Source organism: Sus scrofa, chromosome 2, assembly GCF_054392235.1.
Source record: "Sus scrofa isolate SSC_HxYL_T2T_F1_AM1 chromosome 2, Sscrofa_HxYL_maternal_Yorkshire_Landrace_v2.0, whole genome shotgun sequence".
Classification (NCBI taxonomy): Eukaryota; Metazoa; Chordata; class Mammalia; order Artiodactyla; family Suidae; genus Sus; species Sus scrofa.
Genome location: NC_139384.1, coordinates 41,620,896 through 41,645,816, shown reverse-complemented (window position 1 = coordinate 41,645,816; position 24,921 = coordinate 41,620,896). Strand labels below are relative to the sequence as shown.

General features: G+C 39.5%; 1 protein-coding gene across 4 annotated transcripts in view; it reads left to right on the top strand.

The window, feature by feature from the left end:
- The window catches only part of NELL1 (neural EGFL like 1), a 945,951-nt gene that overhangs the window by 256,024 nt on the left and 665,006 nt on the right, over positions 1-24,921 (top strand). For all 4 annotated transcript variants that reach the window (XM_021085298.2, XM_021085297.2, XM_085011744.1 and 1 more), the window contains exon 12: positions 9,222-9,350. In XM_021085298.2, the coding sequence (XP_020940957.1) occupies positions 9,222-9,350 (129 nt within the window). The remainder of the gene's footprint in view (positions 1-9,221; positions 9,351-24,921) is intronic.

Genomic DNA, 24,921 nt, shown 5'->3' with positions numbered 1-24,921 from the left:
AAATCATGGCTGGGAAGTCGTGGAGAGTGATGGAGAGACACTGGGTAGGAGAGTCGTATTTGGGTTTATATCTCCCTTTCACCCATCGCCGACTAGCTGTGTAACCACAGGGAATGTAGTTAACATTTTTGAGTTTCAGTTTCTTCATCTTTAAAAGATTCTCTTCATTCTAATTTTGGAAGACTGGGAGGATATTGTCATGAACTCAATAAATATTTATTGAGTACTTATACTGTGCTGGCTGTTGCCTTACGTGCAAGGGAAACGAATTTGTAGAGTCCTTTCCCTTGAAGTGGTGAGCGTCTGATGTGGAGATAGGCATTTCACGAATAAACACAGAAATTGACACGTAATTAGTGATGGTGATGACCACTGTGAAGCAGAGGAATAGGGTGGTGTGAGAGAGAGTAAGGAGACGTTAGATCCAAGGGACAGGAAGGCCTTTCCTGAATCGGTTATATTTAAGCTGGGATTTGATGACTGAGTAGATGTTTTCCTGGCAGGGATGTAGCATAATGTTCTGAGTTGGTGGGACAAGCTTGCAAAGACCCTGAATCAGGAAAGAGAGTGGAGTCCTAGAGAATTAAAAGAAAGGCTGATACAATGGGAGGGGAATGATGGATGGAGAGGGCTGCCTTGTTTGTGGTCTCAAGCTAAAGTTAAGGATTTTCTATTTTTCTTAAGTGGGAAGCGCTTAGAAGAATTTTAAGGAGGGAGAGTGACATATCATATATATATAGACACACACACACTATATATATATATGTATATTAAAAGACAAATATGCCTTTATATATATACAAATATGCTTATATATATATAAATATGCTTTTATATATATATATACGAATATGCCTTTATATATATGTAAACAAATATACCTTTACACACACACACACACACACACACACACACATACATATATATATATATATTTTTTTTTTTTGTCTTTTTAGAGCCACACCCATGGCATATGGAGGTTTCCAGGCTAGGGGTCCATTCAGAACTGTAGCCACTTCACCACAGCCACAGCAACGAGGGATCCAAGCTGCATCTGTGACCTACACCACAGCTCATGGCAATGCCGGATCCTTAAACCACCGAGCGAGGCCAGGGATCAAATCCAGGTCCTCATGGATATTAGTCAGATTCTTTAACGCTGAGCCACAATGAGAACTCCTAATTTATGTTTTTTTTTTTTTTTTAAAAAAAGGATCCATTTTTTGGGGAAAGTGACAGGCGAGAAGGGATCAGGAAGACCAATAAGTGCTGGCCATTTGAGAGATGATTATAATTTGAAAGGGGATGGGTTTTCCATATTGCTGTGGAGGATAGATTCAAGAGATATTTATGAAATAAAATCAATAGAACTTGGGAAGGGCCAGTATTTGAGGAGTGAGAACAAAGACGACTCCTTAAAAAAAAGATGGTTTAAGGGGATAAAGGTGCTGCAGATGGATATGGAGAACATAACATGTGGATTTTGGAATTAAGATCAAGAGTTTGGTTTCAGCTGGATGAGCCATGAGATGCCTGTGAAGATATCCAAATGGAATGTCAGGTAGGCTCCAGCTGTAATGACATAAAATATGTAAAGTAGGATATACTAGACAGTCAGTGTTATTTCCTGTCCTTTTATAGGGTGTTGGGATCTTTTGTCATTGCTTCTAGAGGAAGATGGATATTCTCAGCTGGAGGCCAGAAATGCTTGGGCACAGCATTGGCCTGGACTCAATTTTTCTTAAGAACAGATTGGCAGAACCTGCAGGTCCTAAATGGGCCTATTTAAAACTTTTTATAGAATATAACAAGGGTTGAGAGCCACAATTTTTTTTTTTTTTTTTTTAAGGCCCACACTTGAGGCATATGGAAGTTCCCAGGCTAGGGGTCTAATCAGAGCTGTAGGTGCTAGCCTACGCCATAGCCACAGCAATGCCAGATCCAAGTTGCGCCTGCCACCTATACCATACCTTACCACAACACCAGATCCTTAATTTACTTATCGAGGCCAAGGATTGAACCTGCGTCCTCATGGATACTAGTCAGATTCGTTTCTACTGAGTCACGAGGGGAACTCCAAGATCCACAAATATTTGCAGAGAATAATCTTTAGTAGTTAGTTGTCTGTGCCCAAAGTATTTAAATCATAGACTGATAATTTTCTTAGTGGTCTTATGGCCATATCTGCAGTATATGAAAGTTCCCAGGACAGGAATTAAATCTGAGCTGCAGCTGTGATCTATGCCACAGCTAACATTATGCTGGATCTTTTAATCCACTGGGCTGGACCAATCAGGTATCAAACACACACTTCTGCAGTGACCAGAGCCTCAGAAGTACAATTCTTAACCCACTGTCCCACAGCAGGAACTCCTCTTAGTGGTCTCAGCAAGAACTTGAGTCAAATTATAATTCTGCAACTCTGCTACTTTCTAACTATGTTACTGGGGATAATTTTAGTCCCAGACACATTTTCCTAATCTGTAAAATGAGGAAAATAGTAATCTTTAGGGTTGTTGTAGGAATTTCAGTTGGATGAAGTCAATAAATGGCAGGTTTCATAAAAAAAAGTGTTTTCTGTATTTGGGCCAGCACTAGTTAAAAGATGTAACTTGTGTTTCTAATTAAATTTGAGAGACTCTAGAGTCACTTATTAAAAATACTCAAGGAGTTCCTGTTGTGGCTCAGCAGTTAACTCACCTGATTAGTGTCCAGGAGGATGCAGGTTTAATCTCTGCCCTTGCTCAGCAGGTTAAGGATCCGGTGTTGCCGTGAGCTGTGGTGTAGGTCGCAGACATGGCTTGGATCTGGCATTTCTGTGGCTGTGGTGTAGGCCGGCCACTATAGGTCTGATTGGATCCCTAGCCTGGGAACTTCCATATGCCACAAGTGTGGCCCTAAAAAGCCAAAAACCAAACCAAACTAAAACAAAACTATATATATATTCAAGTATAAGGACATAAATAGTGGAGTGGGCATATGAGTGCAGGCACATGTATTCTATAATCTGGTCACAGCCTCTAATTCTGGGGTGGGGGGACAAGGAAGTCATTGATTTAAGAAGGAGAGTGACATTGAAGAGTCTCCTGCATCAGACTGTGTTGATAACCAGCTGCTGAAGAAAAAAAGCTGTACCAAGAGTTAGCTGGAGGATTTGAGAAAAAGACAAATAGCCGGAAGAGGAAGGATCTATATCTTAAATGTCATGCTATTCAAACACATTAGATAAGAAAGACAAAACCTTTAGGCTTTTGAAATGTGGCAAACTAATTGAGGATTTGTGACTTGCAGGCAACTATGCTGGGGTGGGGTTTGAAGAATGAGGATGGCCAGCTAGGGTGTCAAAATTGTTCTAAAACTGTGTACATTTACTAAAAATCATTAAACTCTGTCTTTACTGTACTTGAATTTTATGGTATGTAAATTATACCTCAATAAGAACATTTAAAGAAAGAAAAATGGAGACTATCAAATTAGTCACATTTGACTTAGAGTTGGTTAAATGCCACTGTAGATTCATTCACATATTAATTCACTCATTCATTTAACCACGCATATTTCTGCCTGTCCTTTTTCCCATCCACCTGCATGCCATCCATCCATCTATCCATTCATCCGTATATACAACTATCCTTGTGTGAGAACCTCTTGGTTGAAAGAAATGAGTCAGACGTAAAGAAGACCTGACTTAAAGAAGTTGGAGTGGATAGAGTTAGGGGTTTTAAAGAATATTTGGAATTGCCCAGCAGAGTATATATATTCTGGGGAAGAGAAGAATCTAAAATTTTGTCCATTTGGATCTATATGCATAAAAAAAGGATATCTTTTTTTAATCCTTCGGACTATAGAATGCTTACAAAACATTTGTTGCTCTGTTGCTTTTTTGATTGAGAACCCTGGCCTCAGTCAGACCGGTGTCCAGGCTCTGTGTACTTCCACAAGGGCACTGACTTCTCAGAGCCTCTATTGCCGAATTGGTAAGACAGGGATCATAATTCTGGCTTCATAGGGTTGTTAATAGAATTAAATGGGATAATGCAGATGGAACACTTTACTGAATGCCCAGCATACAATAAGTGCTCAGTATATGTTAATCGTTATTAGTACATATCTGTCCGGTTATTTGAGGTTTTCCATACATACCCTTCTTCCTCAAGGGCTGGAATCCCACTTCTTCCACTAGGATCTGCGTCTTTCCCCTTTTCAAGTTTCTACCTGTAATGAATCATAGGTCAAGTTTTACATCATCTAGAAGGGATTTCTTCTCTGATACTGTGATAATTTGACTGCTCATATCTTACTTAACTATCCCTGTATTTGGCTCATCTCCGCTTAGAGTTTCTAATTTCCTTGTGGTCAGGGAAAATCTCAAACATCTTGGAGCTTGGACAGTGCTACAGTCCACAGAGTCGGTGTCCCATTTATGAGTGGATGCTTATTCACTAATGCACAAAGGCAAGAGTCACTGAATAAATATTGCTGAGGAGTTCCCATGGTGGCTTAGTGGGTTAAGAACCCAACATAATGTCACTGAGGATGAGGGTTCTATCCTTGGCCTTATTCAGTGGCATGGGGATCCTGTGTTGTGGCAAGCAAGCTGTGGTTGTGGTGTAGGCTGGCAGCTGCAGCACTGATTTGACCACTAGTCTGGGAAATTCCATATGCCACAGGGGCAACCCTAAAGAGAAAAAAAATAATGGCATGAAAGAAGGCCTGCATTAATTAAAAGACACACAAAAAACCGTGTTTTTGGCACAGTGGTCAGGCCCAACCAAAGTAGATTTGTCCTTAAGGTTGGCTTTTCCCAGGGAGGCCATTCATTGTCCTTTGAAATACAGTTGACCCAACTCTCTGAATTGACATAGCACATGTTAGAGAGATATTCATTGGAAAATCAACAATGTTTGGGGGGCTCTGTTCCAGCCTGTCAAATGCCTGTCAAATACAAGTGGGAGGAAAAGGACAGTTGCAGTCTCCAGGAAAGAAAAAAAAACATAGACATATGACAAAGGATGTGCATATGACATTGAGTCAAGCTTTATAATGAGAGAAAATGTGACAGCTTAATTATTGATCCATTCTGATGTGGGGAGGGAAATCTAAGCACTTCCTCTTGCAAAGTGAGCTGTGATGCCTAAAAATTGTCCCCTTGCTAGCAAAAAAACATCAAGTACTTCTCACGGTTCTTACAAGTCATTGGAGCCCTTGTAGAAGTATTCTTGACCCACAAGAGGTTTCAGATTTCTAGCAAGTTAAGTTCTAATTTTGGTTAGCAATCACCACTTAACAGGTCAGTGAGGCTGGCTGTAATACTAGGCTCCCCTAAACCTGTAGATCCACTCTTTAATGTTACACAGAGGCTACATCTTCTATTTTTTGCTGGGTTTGCTGTGTGAGAGGATATATGAAAAGTACCTGGGCCTTGGCATGTACCAGACTTAATTTAGTTTCTTGGCATCTCCATTTAGTAGCTAAATATTGATGAATTTGAGCTTCTCTTATCTTGAAGTCAACGCTAAGAGTGTTATCAAGTTATTTTGGAATTTAGTCATTGTTGTCAACATTATCCTAATAGTTATCTTTCTCATCATAGTGGCTAACATTTATTGACCTCCTAGTATGTGTCAAGAATTGTTCTAAGTGCTTTACATGGGATAAACCCATTTAACTCTTTCCACACATACTAATAAGGTGTATTATTCCCCTCTCTAAAACAGCTATTGTAATGCCAGGCATAAAGGTACATGAATATCACTATTTAATAAAGAGTTACTATCTTTCAGGCTACGTATGGTCTAAAGAGTGTTTTTTTTTTTTTTCAAAGAAAAAAACATTCTAGACTGTTGTCACCAAAAGGAATTAAGCTTGGAATTTATATAGTTCAGTGTTTACTATATTTTTTTAAAGCCAGAAACTATTGTTCACATGATCACTCTGTCAAAATCATAAAAGCAGAGCTATTCTTTCTGAATCAGAGATAAGAGACTAAGCCGTACCTGACAACCATCTGCTCCCAACACTCTGAGGAATAGTGTGGAAATCACTGAATTTGTCCTTTCCTAGATAAGCAAAGTGATTTATAGTGTTTATTAGTATAGACCCTAAATTATAAATTAGATTTCCTCTCTAGAGTCTATTGTTTTCTAAGAGACCACAATTGTGATGTGGCAGTATAATTACTATTTACTAAAATGTACAGAATCAAAGATGATGAAGTGCCTTTATATGCTTTATTATATTTGAACTTCACAACTCCTGTGGTGGCTATAGCCAATTCCTCCTTCTTCACCTAAAAATGCTGCATAACAAAGTTTTTTTTGGTGTGGAAATGTTGGTGGAGCTGGTTATAGAAGTAGGAGAGAAAAAAAAAATCAGAGACCAGAAATACTCAAAGTGGGTGATCCCATGGAGATAAGTAAACACACTGGAGTTGGCATTTGCCCAGAGGGCAATTTATAATCCCTATTGGTAGAATCTGGCTTCTGGTGGACCCTGTGTAAGTATAAAGAAGACAAACCCTGGGGCTGGTATGAAGTGTATAAATCAGGAGGCTTGAAGGATGAGCCCTCAGTGGGTGACAGGCAAAATCCATTCTGTAAAAGGAGGCTTGCCTGTCAGCCTTGACTCTAGATAAGGGAGTGTGGCAGAGAGAAGTTTGTATTCCTAGAAGTTTAGGGCCTACGTTTATTCTACCTGTGTGGCTCAATCCTTATGCCCCAAAGGCAAAATGTAGTTTAAAGTGATTGTGGGTTGATAGTTTCCTCAGGCGCCTGACAAAAGCAAATACAGATCCTCTGAAGAAATACAGTTTTAAAACCCAAACTTCAAATAATTCCCACAGATTAAATCCTAAAAAAAAAATAAGAGCTCAGAAATAGAAGAATCACTCAAAACACAAGAAAATAAGTCCTCATCCATGATACTCAGTGAAACAACAAACTGTAAAATCAGATGCTGATTTTATATCAGTAAAATTTTACTTCAGATATTGGAGATATCTGAATAAAATATATGTCTAATACTTTTTATTTGGCTGCACCTACAGCATACAAAAGTTCTTGGGCCAGGAATCGAAACTGAGCTGCTGAAGTGACAATGCCAGATCCTTACCCCACTGTGCCACTGGGGAAACCTAATATGTTTTTATAAAAAGAAATTAATGGAGTTCCCTGGTGGCTCAGTGGGTTAAGAACCCAGCATTTTCACTGCTGTGGGTTGAGTCACTGCTGTGGTGCGGGTTTGATCCCTGGCCCTGGAACTTCCACAGGCTCACAAGCATGGCCAAAAAAAAGGAATTAAAATAGAATAAGAGACTACAAATTTGACCAAGGAGATTGAAAAAAAAAAAAAGAAATTGAATTACAGGAAATTAAAGTATAAGTAAAATAAAAATGATATAGATTACTGAAACAAAATATGACCCTACTTGAGAGAATTAATAAACCAAAATATGCACCTGGAAGTTAAGTAGAATTCAGCATAGAAAAAAGAGATGAGACTCTTAAAACAAGCCTTGGTAACATGGAGGAGAGCTTGAGGAGAAAATAATAGCTAATTAGAGTTCTAGAGATAGAATAGAGAAAATGATGGAGAGAGAAAGTTTGCAGAGAAAATAGCTTTATCAGCCTTTATCAATTTTCTGAATTGATAAAAAATTTAATCTTTGGATTCAAGAATCCCAAGAAATCCTAGGAAGAATAAATAAAAATAAATTCACAACTAAATACTTTAAAGTTAATGAATATAAAATGAAACAAAACCTATCTACCAACTGAACAAAATATGATCTTAAAAGCCACAGAGAAAGGGTTTGTCACATATTAAAAAGTGATTATTAGGTCAGTAACCTACTTCTCAACAACAATAATAGAAGCCCTGGAAAACAATGGAATATCTTCAAAATATTTAGATGAAGTAACTCTATACCCCAAAAACCTAGTTTTTCTTTTTTCTTTTTATATTATGGTTTATCATAGGACATTGAATATAATTCTGTGTTCTATACAGTAGGATCTTATTTATTCCCTCCATATGTAATAGAATAAAGGTATTTTTTAAGTGGGAGGTTAGTCAAAGGGTATATTTAGATAAATTGAAATCGGATATAATTACTATCAAAATATCTTCACTAGAGGATTTTCTAAAGAATACATTAGAAGAGAAATAATTATCCTGGAGTAATTCTTCTTGAATGTCTAAGATTCAAGAAGAATTGTTATGCCAAGAAATATTAAACACGTGGTTAAAAAAAGATGTTTGTAATTCAAAAGCTGCAGATGACTCAAATGTCCATCATAGTGTAATGGGTAATTGTGGAATACTGGTATTGTGAATTACTATACATCATTGGTGAATATAGACATTAACATGGATGAATAAAAGAATACACCATAGAAGATAAGTACAGTATGATTTCATCGACGTGAAGTTCAAAATGGGTAAAACTAAGTAATCAGTTGTTTAGAAATATATATTTATATATGGTAAAATTATAAAAATATGTAAAGGAGGGATTTACATAAAAGCTAGGATAGTTGTCTCTGATGACTGGGGGGATTCCTTGAGGAGGTGTAATAGGGAATAATGATTTTTATTTTATATATTCATATATATAAAATTTATATATTCATATATATAATATAAAAAGACTAGTCATTGGGGTTCCCTTCATGGCTCAGCAGGTTAAGAACACGACTAGTATCCATGAGGTTGCAGGTTTGACCCCTGACTTCGCTCAGTGGGTTAAGGATCTGGCATTGCTGTGTGCTGTGGTATAAGTCGCAGAGGTGGCTCTGTTCTGGTGTGGCTGTGGCTGTGGCGTAGGCTGGCATCTGCAGCTCAGATTTAATCCCTGGCCTGGAAACTTTCATATGCTGCAGGTGCGGCCCTAAAAAGCAAAAAGGACTAGTTGCGCAAGAAGGTAGTAGGAAGAAGATTCAGGATCAACATGGATAAAAGCCTTCAAGAAGGAAAAACTTAGCAAATTTGTTTCCCTTTATTAAGGGGAAAAAAAAAAATCTCAAGCACGGGATGTTGTAAAGTTTCTTGTTAATAGTGTTCTCTCCCCTTGCCACCTTACCTTTGCATATTGCTGAGGTGTGTTTTCATGGATGGTGACATATAAAAATGTTTCATGCAAAAAAAAAATGTTTCATGCTTTATTATTCAGATGTCTTTTATTCTCTTCTTTCCTGATGTAAACTTTTGTCTGCTTCTTCTAGGTCATAACTTCTGTGCTGAAGGACCTAAATGTGGTGAAAACTCAGAGTGCAAAAATTGGAATACTAAAGCTACTTGTGAGTGCAAGAATGGTTACATCTCTGTCCAGGGAGACTCTGCCTACTGTGAAGGTAAGGGAGCTATTTAATAAAGTCAGCTTGTGAGAAATGTATTCCTGGTAGACGTGGTTGAGGATTGAAAGCCTTCACTTGGCTCTGGTTCTGTAGAATCCTAAAAGAAATTATATCAACTGCCTAGGGTACTTCATTCTCCTGACTTATCCAAGCTGCTTAATAGCATGGGGAAACAAGACCCTTGAAGGTTGTTAAATACAGCAAACAACCAAACTGGTAGGGCCATATCAAATCCCGTATTCTGCTGTCACCATATTTAAAAATTACCAACAAAACTTTAAATACCTCATTTTATGTTGCCTTATTTGAGTAGATTTTCATCCCCAATTTCAATTAAATGTTGTGTGGTACGTCCTCATTTTGAATGGATGTTTTGATACTAGCTTATACCCAGTTGCCACCTTCTTCACCTGCTAAGGTCAGAATTTTTTTTTTTTCAATTGTGTTTCTTAATGACTGATTCATGTGTTGCTAATTCCCACACTATATTAAAAGTCCCAGTTGCAGATGGACTCATAACGTTGGCACTTGGACCGATGCCATTGTGGTGGGTTAATGGCCTCAAGCATCGGCGACCCCCATTTTCACTTTGTAGAGCAGAACACCTCCACTGTCTTATGAGAACATCCCTTTTGATGCTCAGCACTCTGGTGGCAAGCACTGCATACTCCTGGTCCTTTAATGTGCCAGAGGGTCAAGGATTAGTTCTTACTTTGGACTTTGAGGCATAGTGCCCTAAAATCTGAGTCCATCCATTTCTCCAATGCTCGCTGGCTCCCTCCCATCCGTTTAGAGAAATGCTTACAAGCAAAGTGATGGCTGGACTGTTTCTCTGTCCTGGTTGCACCCAGTCATTTCTGTCATCTTTGCTAACAGTATATTGAACCTTGATGGTCTGTTAATCAGGAAGGTAGATGTCTTGAATGCAATAAATGGTGCAAAATTTTGGTCACTCTCCTCCTACCGATATGGGTCTCACGTGGGTTGGGTATTATCGTGATAAAGACCATTGTGCTGTTTTATATGGTTGACACCTGCTTAACTTTCTGTCTTTGACTAAAGACCTCTTCAATTGCTTAGGAAATGTGTCTAATTACTGTGTTCAGAACCTGGTAGGTAGCCTTTGGTTTTCATTTCTTCTGGTTCTCAATAGCAATGTATGTCTAATGTTCTCTCCTTTCCTGTACACTTTTTTTTTTTTCTTCTTTTGCTTACCTGTATAGCTTTGAACTTGATTTGGGAGATTTGCCACTTGGGAGGATGAAGTTGCCCCCTTAGTTATGAACTTTTTCATCTATCCATTAACATCCTGTTACTTATTTGTGAGTTTTGAGGAAGAGGGCTATTAATGTCCATATTTCACATTAACATTTATTTTTTCATATCTTATGCAACTTTCTATTTTTTGTCAGGAAATTAATGTAATTTTACAAATAAAAAAGTGAACATTTCTTTTCCATTCATCACGGAAAAAATCCCACAGACCAGGTAATGGTCTAAAAAAATTTGCTTACCGTACGCTATATATGGTCATAGATTGTGAACAATTTTAAAAATGATAGAAAGAACCTCAAAGTGAATTGAATCCTGATTCTACAATTGGCAGACTTTTTAGCTGTCCATTGGAACCGGCAAACCACCATTCCTGGCTCCTCTTAGCTATTGAGATCTAGTAGAGCTTAGGAGGAAATTGCTGTTTGGAATTCTTTTTTTTTTTTTTTTTTTTTTTTTGTCTTTTTGCCATTTCTTGGGCTGCTCACACGGCCTACGGAGGTTCCCAGGCTAGGGGTTGAATCGGAGCTGTAGCCACCAGCCTATGCCAGAGCCACAGCAACACAGGATCCGAGCCGCGTCTGCAACCTACCCCACAGCTCGCGGCAACGCTGGATCCTTAACCCACCGAGCAAGGCCAGGGATCGAACCCGCAACCTCATGGTTCCTAGTCGGATTCGGTAACCGCTGAGCCATGACGGGAACTCCTGGAATTCTTTAATTCTCTCTTTTTTTAGTGTGTGGAATCAATTTTGTGAAGTGTCATTGTGATATTATGCCTATCGCTTGTATATGAGCACCTGATTTTATTGATTATGTTGAGCGATTTCCGGTCTAAATCACTGTTTTCTTGAACATGCTGCTCAGCTCATTGTTGGGCTGGTATGTACTCTGGTACCACCTTGGGTATGGTGATGTGCTCAGGCTTCATTCATTTCTCTGTTACCATGGAGACATTCTACGAGTTCCAGAGGGTTTGTTCATAAAGAGAAGGATAGCATCTATGAAGAAATAACTAAACATTAGAGCATGTAAGAATAGAACTCAGAATAGAACAGGGATCAAATGCTGGGCATCTGGATAGGAGGCCCTGAGAACCAAGTAGAGTGAATGTCATTTAGAGCAATCGCCCTCTCTCTTTTATTTCTTCCATCTTCAGCACACTTGGGCTTTGGGCTTATTTTGCTGTGGTTGCATGATGGCTGCCGTAGCCTCAGGCATGATGGCCTCATACCAGCAAGGAAGGAAGGGAGGGCCAGGGGTTAAAAACCTTCTCTGTGTGAGGTTGTCTTTTCATGTTAAAGAAAGTTCCTCCTGGAAGCTTCCTCCCTTACCTCTCTCCCCATGCAGAAGTCTTCTGCTGTCTTATTTTTCAGAGCTGGGTTACACCCTCTCCACCCCTATACCAGTGTTTGGGGAAAGGGGAGTGAGATGATGCTCACTGGTTTGGGCTAATTTTGGTCAACCCTTGGATCTGTGGCAGAGTTTGCTTCCCCGAGACCAAGTGATCTTTGGCCATTGCCCCAACTAATGAGGGTTGTAGCAATAGGAAGAGGGTATGGGTGGTTTGGGGTGGGCAAAAAGCTATATATACTACATTCTTTTATGGTAAAATGTAGTTTATGGCCTTTTCCCCAGCTCTGTCCTCAGAATTATCCTCTGAGATGCTTACCAAGTGCCCGTCTGTGTAACAGAGACTCTCAGAGGCTGAGTTCACTGTCTTACTATAGCCTAGAGAGGAGTAGATGCTTAAGAACTGCTTCAGGCAAGTTATTTTTTACTCTGAGTAAATGGAGTGAAAATGACCCAGATTGTACAAACCATGATGAACAAGACTGGCTTGCAAATTAAAACAAAATATTACACACGTTGTCCAGGCTATCTTGAAAAGCCTATTCAGGCTCTCAGTGGAAAAAGAAGCAAAAAGACTTTCAATTTTCTTGACTTTCTAGAGCAGTAACAGAGATAGTGCATTAAGGACTCCTGTGCTACAGAGATTGCCATAGAAACTGCCATAGAGGAGATATCGGAACTCCTGGCCAATCAATAGAAGATAATAAGACCCTTTGTCAGCTGTGATACAATTCAGAGGAGGTCGTTTTATTTTGCCTCATCCAACTCAAGCAGGAACATTCCCCATTTTCAAAACTGTTGTCATTGGATTTTGGTATTTTATGAATCTGGTCTACTGAGGCATTTTTTAACCTTTGTGATGACATTTTTCGATGGGTTGGTTTTAAATACTTTCTGATACATTAGTTTCAATTAGAGGTAATGTCTCAGCAAAGTGTAGCAATTCAGGCCTATTCATGATCTTCATGAATATGGTACATAGAGTCTCATAAACTTTTTTCTTCTTGCAGTAAAAAGTTACATGGAAGAAACAAAAAACAATGTGGTGTCAGATGCATCATGCCATCTGTCAGGCAGAGAAAGGACTACAATTAGCATTAAGTAATACCTCCTACTTACAGAGTGCTCTGAATTTTTCTAACTCCTCTTACAGATATTGTGCTCTTTGAGCCTTGCAGTAAATCTTTGAGGAAAATTGTAGTGTTAGCCACATTAACTCCATTTTTTAAAGTGCAGACACAAAGACTCAGAGAAATGAAATGAAGATAATACTTATTCCTCCTCCAGGTCTTTATGCCCTGACTTCATGCACTACCTCCCCACCCACCCTGTTCTAATGTGGTATTGTTCAAAATATTTGTTGTCTCCTTCGTCTAATGAAATATGAATGGCTGTGACATGTACCATTTCAGAGTAGAGCCTCTACAAGCTGTTGCAGGGTTCCTTCTCTTTCTTATAAAGTAGCACAGTTCCAGAGTCCCACAATGAAGATGACATGGAGCTGTGCAACACCTGACAGGGAATAGATATGTGGCATAAGTGAGAAATAATCATGTGGGTTATGGAAATTTTCAAAGGTGCAATTAGCTGTTACCTTTTCATAACTTAGCCTAAGCCTACTGGTATACCTGCCTGCTTAGTTGACCCTAATCTTGTGGTTTTGGAAGGACACCCCCAGCTCAGTGCTCATGATAGAATGTATATATATATATATATATATTTAACAGAGCAATCATTGAGAATTATCAGAAAAAGTACAAATTGTGTGGACCATTATTAGTCTTCTCTGGCCCTACTGTCAAGTAATATATTTTTTTTTTTTTGCCGACCGCAAGCTGTAAATTAGTGCTTTGTTATGGCCAAATCCAATGTGTGGAGCTGGATTTCCCAATTAAGATGATAATGAGACAATGCAGGTCAAAAATGTAGCTAATTGTCTGACATTCACTTAACATTTAATGAATCACAACAGTTATCATCACCATCAACTTACATCATTAATATTTATGAGGATCTTGCTAGGAGTTGGAAGAGTGTGTACTCTTTGGGGCCAATACTTTGAGAAAGTGAGCCTCTCATGTCTACACCTTTGGGGAGAATTGGAGGCAGCAGGAAAGAATGTTTTTAGATGGAAGGACCAAGTTCTATCAGATCCGAGAGGAGCATATTGTTAGCAGTGAGGTACCAAGTGTAATGATTGATCGTGATGAAGTCATCCCTTCCTTGGAAAAACTTGAGTGGGGTTAAATGCAAGGATAATATGTAGTGAAACAAAATGGCATTTATAGGTTTACATTTAATAATTTCATGTAACAAAACTACTGAAGTGTCTGAAACACAGCAACTTATTAGCAAGGTGATTTATAACTTCTTTCCCATGACTGGAAGTGATGACAAAGGGTCTGACACTTAGAATGTTAAGAGGCTGAGAAAGTGGCAACAAGGTCAGAGTTCAAGCAGAAAGAAGATTCAGAACAGCTGATGCTTCTTGGATGCAGAGGCTAATATGAGTGCACTTCCATAGAAACGAGACCCTGTGAATTCCTGATTAAGAGAATTCATGGGAAATGAGAATGTGTGGGAAATGGTGAGTGTGCTTCATTACACTTCTCATTATCCAAGGATTAATCAGACCAGACTTGTTCGTTTTGAAATTTTATAAAATGCACGAGCCTTTGGATCTAGGTAGCCTAGTTTATGCTCAAATCTGGGCCTCAGTCTCCTAATGTTCTGACTGGAACAGCACAGGGATCAAAAACCTCTTTTTGATCACTCGTTGTTAGTTAAACCTTAATTCTAAGCCCCAGCTCTTATTTATCTCCAGGGGTTCAGAATGACTGAGATAAAAATACCTCAGGGAATCCTTTTTCTCTCTCTTCGTATTTAGCCTGTATGACTAATAGATCTTTTGGTATTCAGTTATCCTTTAATAATCCTTAGAGTTCCCTGGCTGCCTAGTGCTTAAGGATCCAGTGTTGTCACTGCTGTGGAGTGGATTTGCTCCCTGGCCCAGGAATTTCTGCATGCCATGGGCATGGCCAAAAAAAAAAAAAAAAAAAAAAAAAATCCCTGCCTTCTCCCCCATCCAACCCCCTTTTCTAAGACACAGAACTCTCTGGCCATTGCTTGGCTCATGATAAACTCACATGTCACTTTCCTCCCAGCAGCAGGTTCACATGCGCTTTCTTCCTGGCCCTGGCTTTTCTTTGCCTCTGCTTCTTTGTTCCCAAGGCCACTTTGCAAAAGCACCTGCTCTGGTTCCTCCACCTGCTTAAACTCTTGCCTCTTCTTAGCAGAACTGCCCCCCTCCCTACCCCCCTGCCTGCCTATGCCACTAACTTTCTTTTTGGAATTAAAACAACAAAAAATAAAGCCCAAATCCCAACCTTGGTTATTGCACTTGGGTTGAAGTAAGAAGTTAATTTTTGAGCTCATTGCTCAGGAAAGAGCCCCAGTCAAACCAACCGGCGCTGTGGTCAGGACTGCTATTTAAGTAGCATTTGCTATTTGTCTTTTTAATTAATTAATGTATTTATTTATTTAACTTGACCATGTTTTAAAAGATCATTTGTAAGATATTTGGAATTTTGAGTTATTTCTTCAGGATAAAAATGCCGTAAGTGTTGATTAGGTTTCTAGGCTAGCATGCAGAAGCCAAATTTACTCATCATGTGGCTGATCTGTTATACTGCAAAGCTCTTCTGAGTTCCACGGTCCTGAGACCAGGGGATCAGGTACTTTTCTCCCATATTCTGTAATGACACTTCCATCCACCCTGTTGCTAAGGTCACTAGATGGGAAAGTCATCATCAATGCCATGCATCCCTCACTCCCAGCATCTACTACATCAGGAGGTCAACTTGGTAGCTTTACTTCCAAAATGAATCACAGATTTACCCATGTCTTGCTCCGACTCTTGTCCAAGCTTCTTTTATGTCATGGCTTGTGATTGTAGCAGTGACCCCTGTAAGCTAGTCTCCAAATATCAATCAGAGCTCTTAAAAATGTAAGTTATATCATGTCACTCTTCTGTTTAAAATCATCTCATTGCTTCCTCTTATCTTAGAATAATGTTCAAGCTTGGTCCTATGGACGGCGCTGTGTGAACTGGACTCTACTTTTCTGATTGCATTGTGTACCCCCTTTTCTGTGTTTTCTTTTTCCCCACCTGCTCTCTCATTCCTTATATTTTTCCCGGAGGCCTGTGCAGTAGAACTTTTTTCACCCTGGCATGCCTTTCATCTAGATCTTGGCAAATCTGCTTTCTAGCCATCGTTTGAGTTGTAGCTCACATGTCACGCTTTAGAAAGTTTTCTCCTAACTGACCTCACTCAGTTAACTCTGCTACTACCGTCAGCTACTCTCTATACCATTTTCACTTTCTTCGGTTATTTTATTTTCTTCATAGCACTTATAATCTAAAATGGTTTTGTTTTCTTGTTTGATTATGATCTGACTTTTCCCTTGAGAATATAAGCAGCAGGAAGGCAGCGATTTTATCTCTGTCACTGTATCTCTAGCACTAGAAAAGTACAGAGGGTGTTAAAGGCACATCAAAATGTTTGTTTAAATTTTGAATGGATAAGCAGTGAGGTCCTCCTGTACAGCACAAGGAGCTATATCCAATCTCTTGGGATAGAACATAATGGAAAATAATGTAAGAAAGGGAATGTATATATATGCGTGACTGGGTCATTGCTGTACAGCAGAAATTTTCACATCACTGTAAATCAACTATACTCTAATCAAAAATATTTTAAAAAGAATAAATGAATGAGAAGTCTCTAGCTGATTCATGCCTTTCTGTATCTGACACTCTTTCTTGTATCAGATTTGTCTTGTTAGGGTTGATCAAGTGCTGCTTTTCAGCATAAAAATCTGTATCTCAGGCTGGTTCTGCTCTTTTTTGCTAATGGTCCATCCCATAATATTCATGCTGCCTCTTCACTTCATTCCATGTAAACTCTGCTGCCATTATTTGCTACAGATTGACTTTTGTCACCATATAGCAAGAGAGAAATTGTAGCTGTCCCTTGACTTGGAAGAGAATCATTTAATTTTAATAATTTAATTAAACAATTTGAAGAAGAGACTCATTTAAAAAGAATTTAAAAAGGTCAACTGCCTATAGAAAAAAAAATTCTCTGGTTTCAACACAATAGACATTTTTGTTTCCCTTCATCTAGCCTTTGAAATGGACATTTTTGATTGACAGGTGGCTTTTCTCAAAGCCGTGATTCAGGGCCCCAGGCTGCTTCCCTCTTTGGCTCCACCATGGGCACCCTGGCAGGGGAAAGGGAGTGGAAGGTGATGACTGGGAGCTTTTTAGGGGCTAGTGCTGGCCACATTCTACTGGCCAGCACTTTGTTACTGGCTTTCCTAACTGCAAGATAGGTGCATAAATGGTGTCCAGCTCTATGCCTAGGAAGAAAAAGAATCTTGCTTTGTCAATAGTTTTCCAGTTTTGCCACAGTTACCGGGTGAAAATAAAAGTGTCCCCTGTTAATTTTATGCCTCTTAGTTTTGGTTTATTTCCTGAATCCCTCCCTGCTCCACCACATGGGCCTCTGGCTTCAATTGATTGTATTACAACTTGCTCACTAGGATGCTAGACAGACAGGATTTAACTCTCTTGCTTCTGCTTTCTTGTTTGCATCATCTTTAGACATCCCTGTGGCCCCCACTGTATGGCCTCATCTGGATTTATTCTGTCCCCAGTACACCTCTTTCCCCAAAGTGACCCATCTCTTCTTTCCAAAAACTCACAGCTCCTCACATGCTGTGGTTCTGAGGCTTATGCTAGGAGGAAAACAACTCATGGAAAAAGTTTACACATATTTGTGAGTGATTGATAATCCAGATAATGTTCCTAGAGATGAATACATTCTTAAAAGGGGATGCTTAATTAAGAAAATCCCCACACTGTTAAATTTCAAATAGCATAACAAAAGAAAGTGAAAATTTCTAAATTTTTTTTTTTTTTTTTTTTTTTTTTTTTTGCTGCTTAGGGCTGAACCCATGGCATATAGAAGTTCCCAGGCTAGGGGGCCAATTGGAGATTCAGCCGCTGACCTACACTGCAGACACAGCAAGGCCAGATCCAAGCTGTGTATGTCACCTACACCACAGCTCATGGCAATGCTAGATCCTTAACCCACTGAGCAAGGCCAGGGATCAAACCCTCATCCTCATGGATACTAGTCAGGTTCGTTACTACTGAACCATGACAGGAACTCCAGAAAGTGAAAAATTAGTGTGAATGTGGGTGAGAGAACTCTTGGGCAGGAGAACTAAGCAGATTGTACCTGGATATTTGCATTGCAAGTTGGCTATCCTCAAATAGTCCTGCTTTCTAGCATTTTCCCTGACTTTATTTTTTTCTTGACAACTCCCATGGCACTGATGCAGTGAAAGAGCAGGAACTCAGGATAAGGAGATCTTGAATGATTCTGGCTCTACCAGCTGGGTGATCCTGGAAAGTTACCCAGTTCTTCTATATTTTGATTTTCTCATGGTCCAAATAGAACGTCTAAAAAAAGGATCCAAATAATACCAGTTACTTGTGAAGGTTAAATAAGGGGTGGAATGTGGAAGTATTTTGTAAAGGCTAAAACAGTGTAGCTTGGTATTATAACGTGATTTATAATGATAATGAGGTAATTATACATCATGTAATTATTTATCGTTATATTAACAATAAATATTTTCATCTTGGCATTGCTTGGACTAGAACTTGGCCCTTCAGTTATTTGGGGCTGAGATACACACACACACACACACACACACACACACAATATATATATATATCTAACTGTGATGGTTAATTTTATATGTCAGTTGGCTGTGCTAAGGGAAGACCGAATAGCTAGTAAACATTATTTATGAGGGTGTCCATGGGGGTGTTTCTGGAAGAGATTAACATTTGATTCAGCAGACTCCCTTACCGATGTGGGCAGGAGTCATCTAATGCATTGAGGGCCCAGATAGAACAAAAGAAGGACAAAATCCTTCTTTCCCTGCTTGACCTAGGACATCCATCTTTATTCTGCTTGGGGACAATGGAGCTCCTGTTTCTTGGACCTTGAGACTCCAGGGCTTGGAACAGCAGCCTCCTTGCATACATGTTTTGACCTTAGACTGAGTTATACCATCCTCTGTCCTGATTCTTCAGCTTGTAGACGGCAGCCTGTGGGACTCTAAGCCATGGTAATATAACATATTATATATGTTATGATGCCTGTATGAAATATTAGAGCAATACCTAGGTAAATCTCCTCATATATACCTACATGAGAATGGAGATAGGGCTAATGGTCAGATGAAAACCATTAGTGGTGGTGAAAAGCATTGTAAGCATACTAAAGAGTTTTCAGTTTTACCCTATAGGCCAGGGTGTACCCATAAAGGATGCAGACCTATGCAGGTGAGAAATTGGATCCATTGGTATATGGAGAAAATATTATTATAACTTTTATATGTTTATTTTCATTTCCTTTAAATTTTTATTTCAGTGTAAGTTTTACAGTGTACATCATGGCTTACTATAATAGTGCATTTTTAATTAAGTAAATGTTTTCATATAGGGGGTCCATGCCCCTACGTCTCTATCAATGAGCAAGCATGATTAAAAACAGAGGTCACTGCTGTAGGCCACAGAGAATTTAATGGAGGATTTGAGATGGGGAGGATGTTACTAGACTGGGAGGTTAGGAAGGTCATCTCATGGCCACATGGAGGCAACATTGCTTACATAGGGGATGTCTTCATGGCTTCTCAGACTTGGCCATGATGGGTGCTGAGGAAATAAAGCATCATTGACATCAAAGAGATGAGCTTGTCCAGCTTTGCTTGGTCTTTCCCCAAATCCTTCTTGACACATTACCTCTGATTCTTGACCATGATTTTCTTCTGAGAGCTGAGTCCTCCGGAGTCTAGCATTTTCCTGGGTGAATCTTCCTTGCTCTGCTCTTTGGTGAATCTATCAGAGGGGCCAGATGGTACCCAGAGTTTGGACCTGTGAAGATGGCCTTATGCTATTTTCCAGTGATGTACTTTCACCTTTGGCTCACTGTACAGTATTTTAGGACTTTTCGAATGTCACCTTGAAAGGCATTCTGCATATCTCATATTATGTATAGTACTTGGCATTTTTTATGTAGCAAAATGAAAGAAGAGAAAAAAAGAAAAGGGGAAATGGGAATTTAGTAGATTTTAATGTTTTGGGTTATTTAAAAAATAAACACCTTTTGGCTATTTCCAAGGTACCTAATATCTGTATAGGACTGAGAAGAATTCAAATTAGTGAGTTCTTTTTGTGCCTTTAGTATTGTGGCTGGTATAGTGTGCCTATTGTATCTTCTGTTTCTTGGTGAGGTTTGCCTGGGAAAACATGAATCGTACACTCACAATAATTAGAGGAGAGTAGCAAGGGTAAATTAAAATTATTTGACTTAGATTTGGGGCACTTGATATAGAAATCCTGGCTTTACCATTATTTCATGAACTTAAGCAGGGGACTTCATCATGTTCCATTTCCCTTTGTAAAATTCATGTGCCAGTTTTTACCTTATTAGTTAGTTTCTTTTAAGGACAGCCATAGGAACTGAGCACGAAGGTCTAAGGAAGTATCTAGAATAAAATAGGGTTTTAGTTAAATGTTAAATCTGAATATGATAAATGCTCACTTAGACACAATTCAATCTTATACAGTATGCTTCAGGATGTATGTCAGTGAGTAGTAAGGAAGAGGAAGTCCGATTCATGGAATTAACAGGAAAGATGCCATAAAAGAGAGGTTTTGTCTTTTTTTGGGGGGGGGTACACCTGTGACATGGGGAGGTTCCCAGGCTAGGGGTCAAATCAGAGCTACAGTCCCTATCATACCATACCGCCACAGCCACACCAGATCCAAGCTGAGTGTGTGACCTACACTGCAGCTCACGGCAACACTAGGTCCTTAACCCACTGAGCGAGGCCAGGGATTGAACCTGCATCCTCATGGATACTAGTCAGATTCGTTTCTGCTGTGCCATGATGGGAACTCCAAGAGAGAGGTTTTGGAAGATTAGGACTGGCTGTGAGGGATGAGGAATGTTTGATGGGGAAGGGTGGGGTGCTACGGGTCGTACAAGGTGAGGCTGTAGGATAAGAGGGAGTTAGTGAAACAAGAGGCAGGGTAAGACGGAGATTGATGCAAGAATTGGGAACAGCATCTTTGAAGACCTGGAGGTACAAGAGGGCAAAGATACACTTTGTTTGGAACCCAAGGTGGGAGATGGGGAGTGGTGAGTGCAGAGGCGGGGGCCAGCCCTTGAGGCCCTAGAAGTTCATATTCTACACTCAGGGCAATGAGAAGTTGCTGAAGGGTTTAAAAAGATGTGCCAAGATCTGACTTGCATTTTGAAAAATTGTCCTGGCTGCAGTGGAAGACGGAATATAACAGCAGGGCAGAAATTCCAGCTGTCAGTCTGTTGGAGTCATCTTGGCAAGATCTTGTGGTGGACATGGAATTGGAAAAAAGGGCAGGAGGTGAGATTGACAGGGCTGGGTGATTGATTGGATGCGAGGGGTAGATTGGATATTGTATGAAGAGGGAAATTAGAATCATTCTCTGGCTGCTTCATCTGCATCCCAGCAAACTCTAATGGCTGACTTTGTGGCTTCCTCCTCTGGGCTCTGATAGTATTTTATTCAAACTTTTATTAGAGTTTCTGTCACACAGGATATTAGTGACTTTTTTACATACTTTTTTTTTTTTTTTAGGTAAAGAGCTCTTCAGAGCTTTGGGCTGTATCTGATTCATCTTTGTATCCCCAGGACACAGCCCAGGGCTGGAGTGTAGTAAATACACAGGGAATACTTTCTGAATGAACTTGTGAACAAATGAAGGTGTGGTTCCCCATTTTAATCTTTAGCACTCTACAGCTTCTTTCCACTAAGGCATTTAACATCTCAGCGATCTTGTTAATCTCTTCGCCAGTTTTAAAGTGGCAAAAGTGACCTTGACATGTATTCCATTGTACGATGTACATCTTGACAAGAACCTTCCCCTCCTTTTAGTATCAGAGAGACTTTCAGACAGCCCAGTGCTAGCTCACAGCCTCCAAGGAGCTGCTGAAGAAATTCAGAAACTCCTCCCCATTCGCTTCTGTCGATGTGTCACTTTTCTTGGAGCTGCGAAATGCTGAACTTTGTGTTTTGATGTTGACACCTGGCTTCTCAAAACTCTAATGGGAACCTTTCTGAGCTGAACAAAAGGAATTTGGCATATTAGATAGAGTGTACCTGTTGATGCTTCCAACATTGTGCAAACTTAGGTTCTACACTTGACTGGCAAAGTGAAACATTTATTTGTTTAGGGATGGGAAGGAAAGAATGGACATGAGCATTCCCTTCATGAACACCGGAATGTAAGCTTCATGAGGGCTGGGATTGTTGCTTGTTTTGTTTATGGGTGTATCTCTAGCACCGGGGACCATGCCTGGACCAGGCTGGCAACTCAGTTAAGTGTTTATTGAATAAATGAACCACTGGTGGTAGGAAATGCGACACTCTCAAGTATTTGATAGTTTTCCTTTGTCCAGGAAAAGTTATCATTTTTGCCAGGCAGTGTGCTAGGCAGGTCTTTATACTTGTTAATCGTACATAATCCAAACTGCCTCTACTTAGTAAAGAAACCCAATGTCACATAGGTAGTAAATGACGGGGCCAGGATTTAATCTTGTCTCCTCCTGACACAAAAAGTAATGCAAGAATTCCCTTTGTGGCTCAGAATAAACAAATTCGACTACTAAGCATGAGGATGCCATTTAGATCTCTGGCCTCGCCCAGTGGGTTTAAGGATCCAGCAGACCCTGTTTGGATCCCATGTTGCTGTGGCTCTGATGTAGGCTGGCAGCTGAAGCTCCGATGTGACCCCTAGTCTGGGAACTTACATATGCTGCAGGGGTGGCCCTAAAAAATAAAAAACAAAAAAACCCCAAAAACCAAAAACCAAAACGCATAGCCTGATGGAATGGTCTAGAGGAAAATTAACCCCCCTTGATTCCTGTTAAACTTTTTTTATTTGCCACGATTCATCTGACTAGGTGTCCATTTTCTCCAGTTTTAGTATGTGGGAAATTTCTTACACAGAAGTAATATTTATGTTTCTGAAACACCAGTGCAGCATTTTGTGGTGGGCACGGTAAACAGAGCATCCTTCCTTAATTGCAGACAAGCTGTGATAAGTAGCAATTCTCAGAATCCTTGGGGAGCTTTAGTTAGCTCTCCCTTCCTGGGCTGCCATTCTGCACATCTCTAGGAGATTGGGTGCTTTCTCTCACATCAGGGTTTTCACACCTCCTCTTGGTCTGGGGTGGAGGCAGTCAAAGGGAACCCTAAACAAATAAATGCATTAATGTTTAATGTGAAGTTTGAAATGCTTACATTAAAAAAAAGTAAGTAGTGTTAGTACTTTCTGCATTCTCAGTATCTCCATATACTTCCACAAAGTGGAATTTTGCAAAATCTGTTTTGTTGACTATGCAATGCATGGGTCGTCAGTGATTATTCACTATTATTCACTAATGCCGTATCCGTAGGTGATCAAAATCAGGGGCTTCCTTGAGGGTTCTTGGATGTATCTACGTGCATTGCTGTTCTTCTTCCCCACTACAGTGGTAAGACCTGGGCCTCCCCTGAGAATAGAATTCAAACCCACCACTTACTGTGTGATTAGTCCTGGGGTAGCTCCCAAAATAGACTTTTCTTGTTAATGGATATGATATGTTTGAAAGTGGAAAATCTCACCCGGACACACACACGCACACGCACGCGCACACACACACACACACACACACACGCACGCAGTGTTTAGGTTGGGTTTTGTTGTCACCTTTGAGTATTATTTGTAATATATTTTAGTATAGGCAATAAATGTCCATGACATATAGTAATTGGCCAGAGTGCACTGGAATTTAACCAGCTCCTGGTTGACAAGCAGGCTGTTATCTCCATTCATACCCAGCTTTGTGGTTGTCCACTGGTCACTGAGTATTGAGCCCCTCTTGTTAAAAATCTAGAAGATCATCCCAGTGTTACAGCTGTATTTACTGTAGCACTCATGAAATTTATTCTACTTGTCCTAAGAAGGGTGGAGAGAAAGATTCCTTGTTCACAATATCCCAAGACATGGAAATAACCTAAGTGTCCATCAACAGATGAATGGATTAAGAAGATGTGGTATATATACACAATGGAATACTACTCAGCCATAAAAAGAACAAAATAATGCCATTTGCAGCAATATAGATGGAACTAGACTCTCATCCCGAGTGAAGTAAGTCAGAAAGAGAAAGACAAACACCATACTATAACCCTTATATCTGGAATATAACATAGGACACAAATGAACCTTTTCACAGAAAAGAAATGCATGGACTTGGAGAATAGACTGGTGGTTGCCAAGGGAGAGGGGGAGGGATTGGGATGGACTGGGAATCTGGGGTTAATATATGCAAACTATTGCCTTTGGAGTAGATAAGCAATGAGATCCTGCTGTATAGCACAGGGAACTATATCTAGTCACTTGTGATAGAGCATGATGGAGGATAATTGGAGAAGAAGAATGAATATATATATATATATATATATATATACATATATATATATGTATGACTGGGTCACTTTGCTATACAGTAGAAAATTGACAACATTGTAAGCCCACTAAAATGGAGAAAATAAAAATCATAAAGTAAAAAAAAAAGTCTTAAGAAAAATCATTAAATTAAAAAGAATTCCTTGTTCAAATAAATGAGTAGAATATGCTGCATAACAGATTAAAATTTCATTCAGTGGCTTTAAAGAGCCCTTAGAAAAGTGGGTTTAACCTAGCATCTGTAACATTTATTGGTACATGAAATCATCCTAACACATAAAACATCTTATCATTCCACGAAACTAG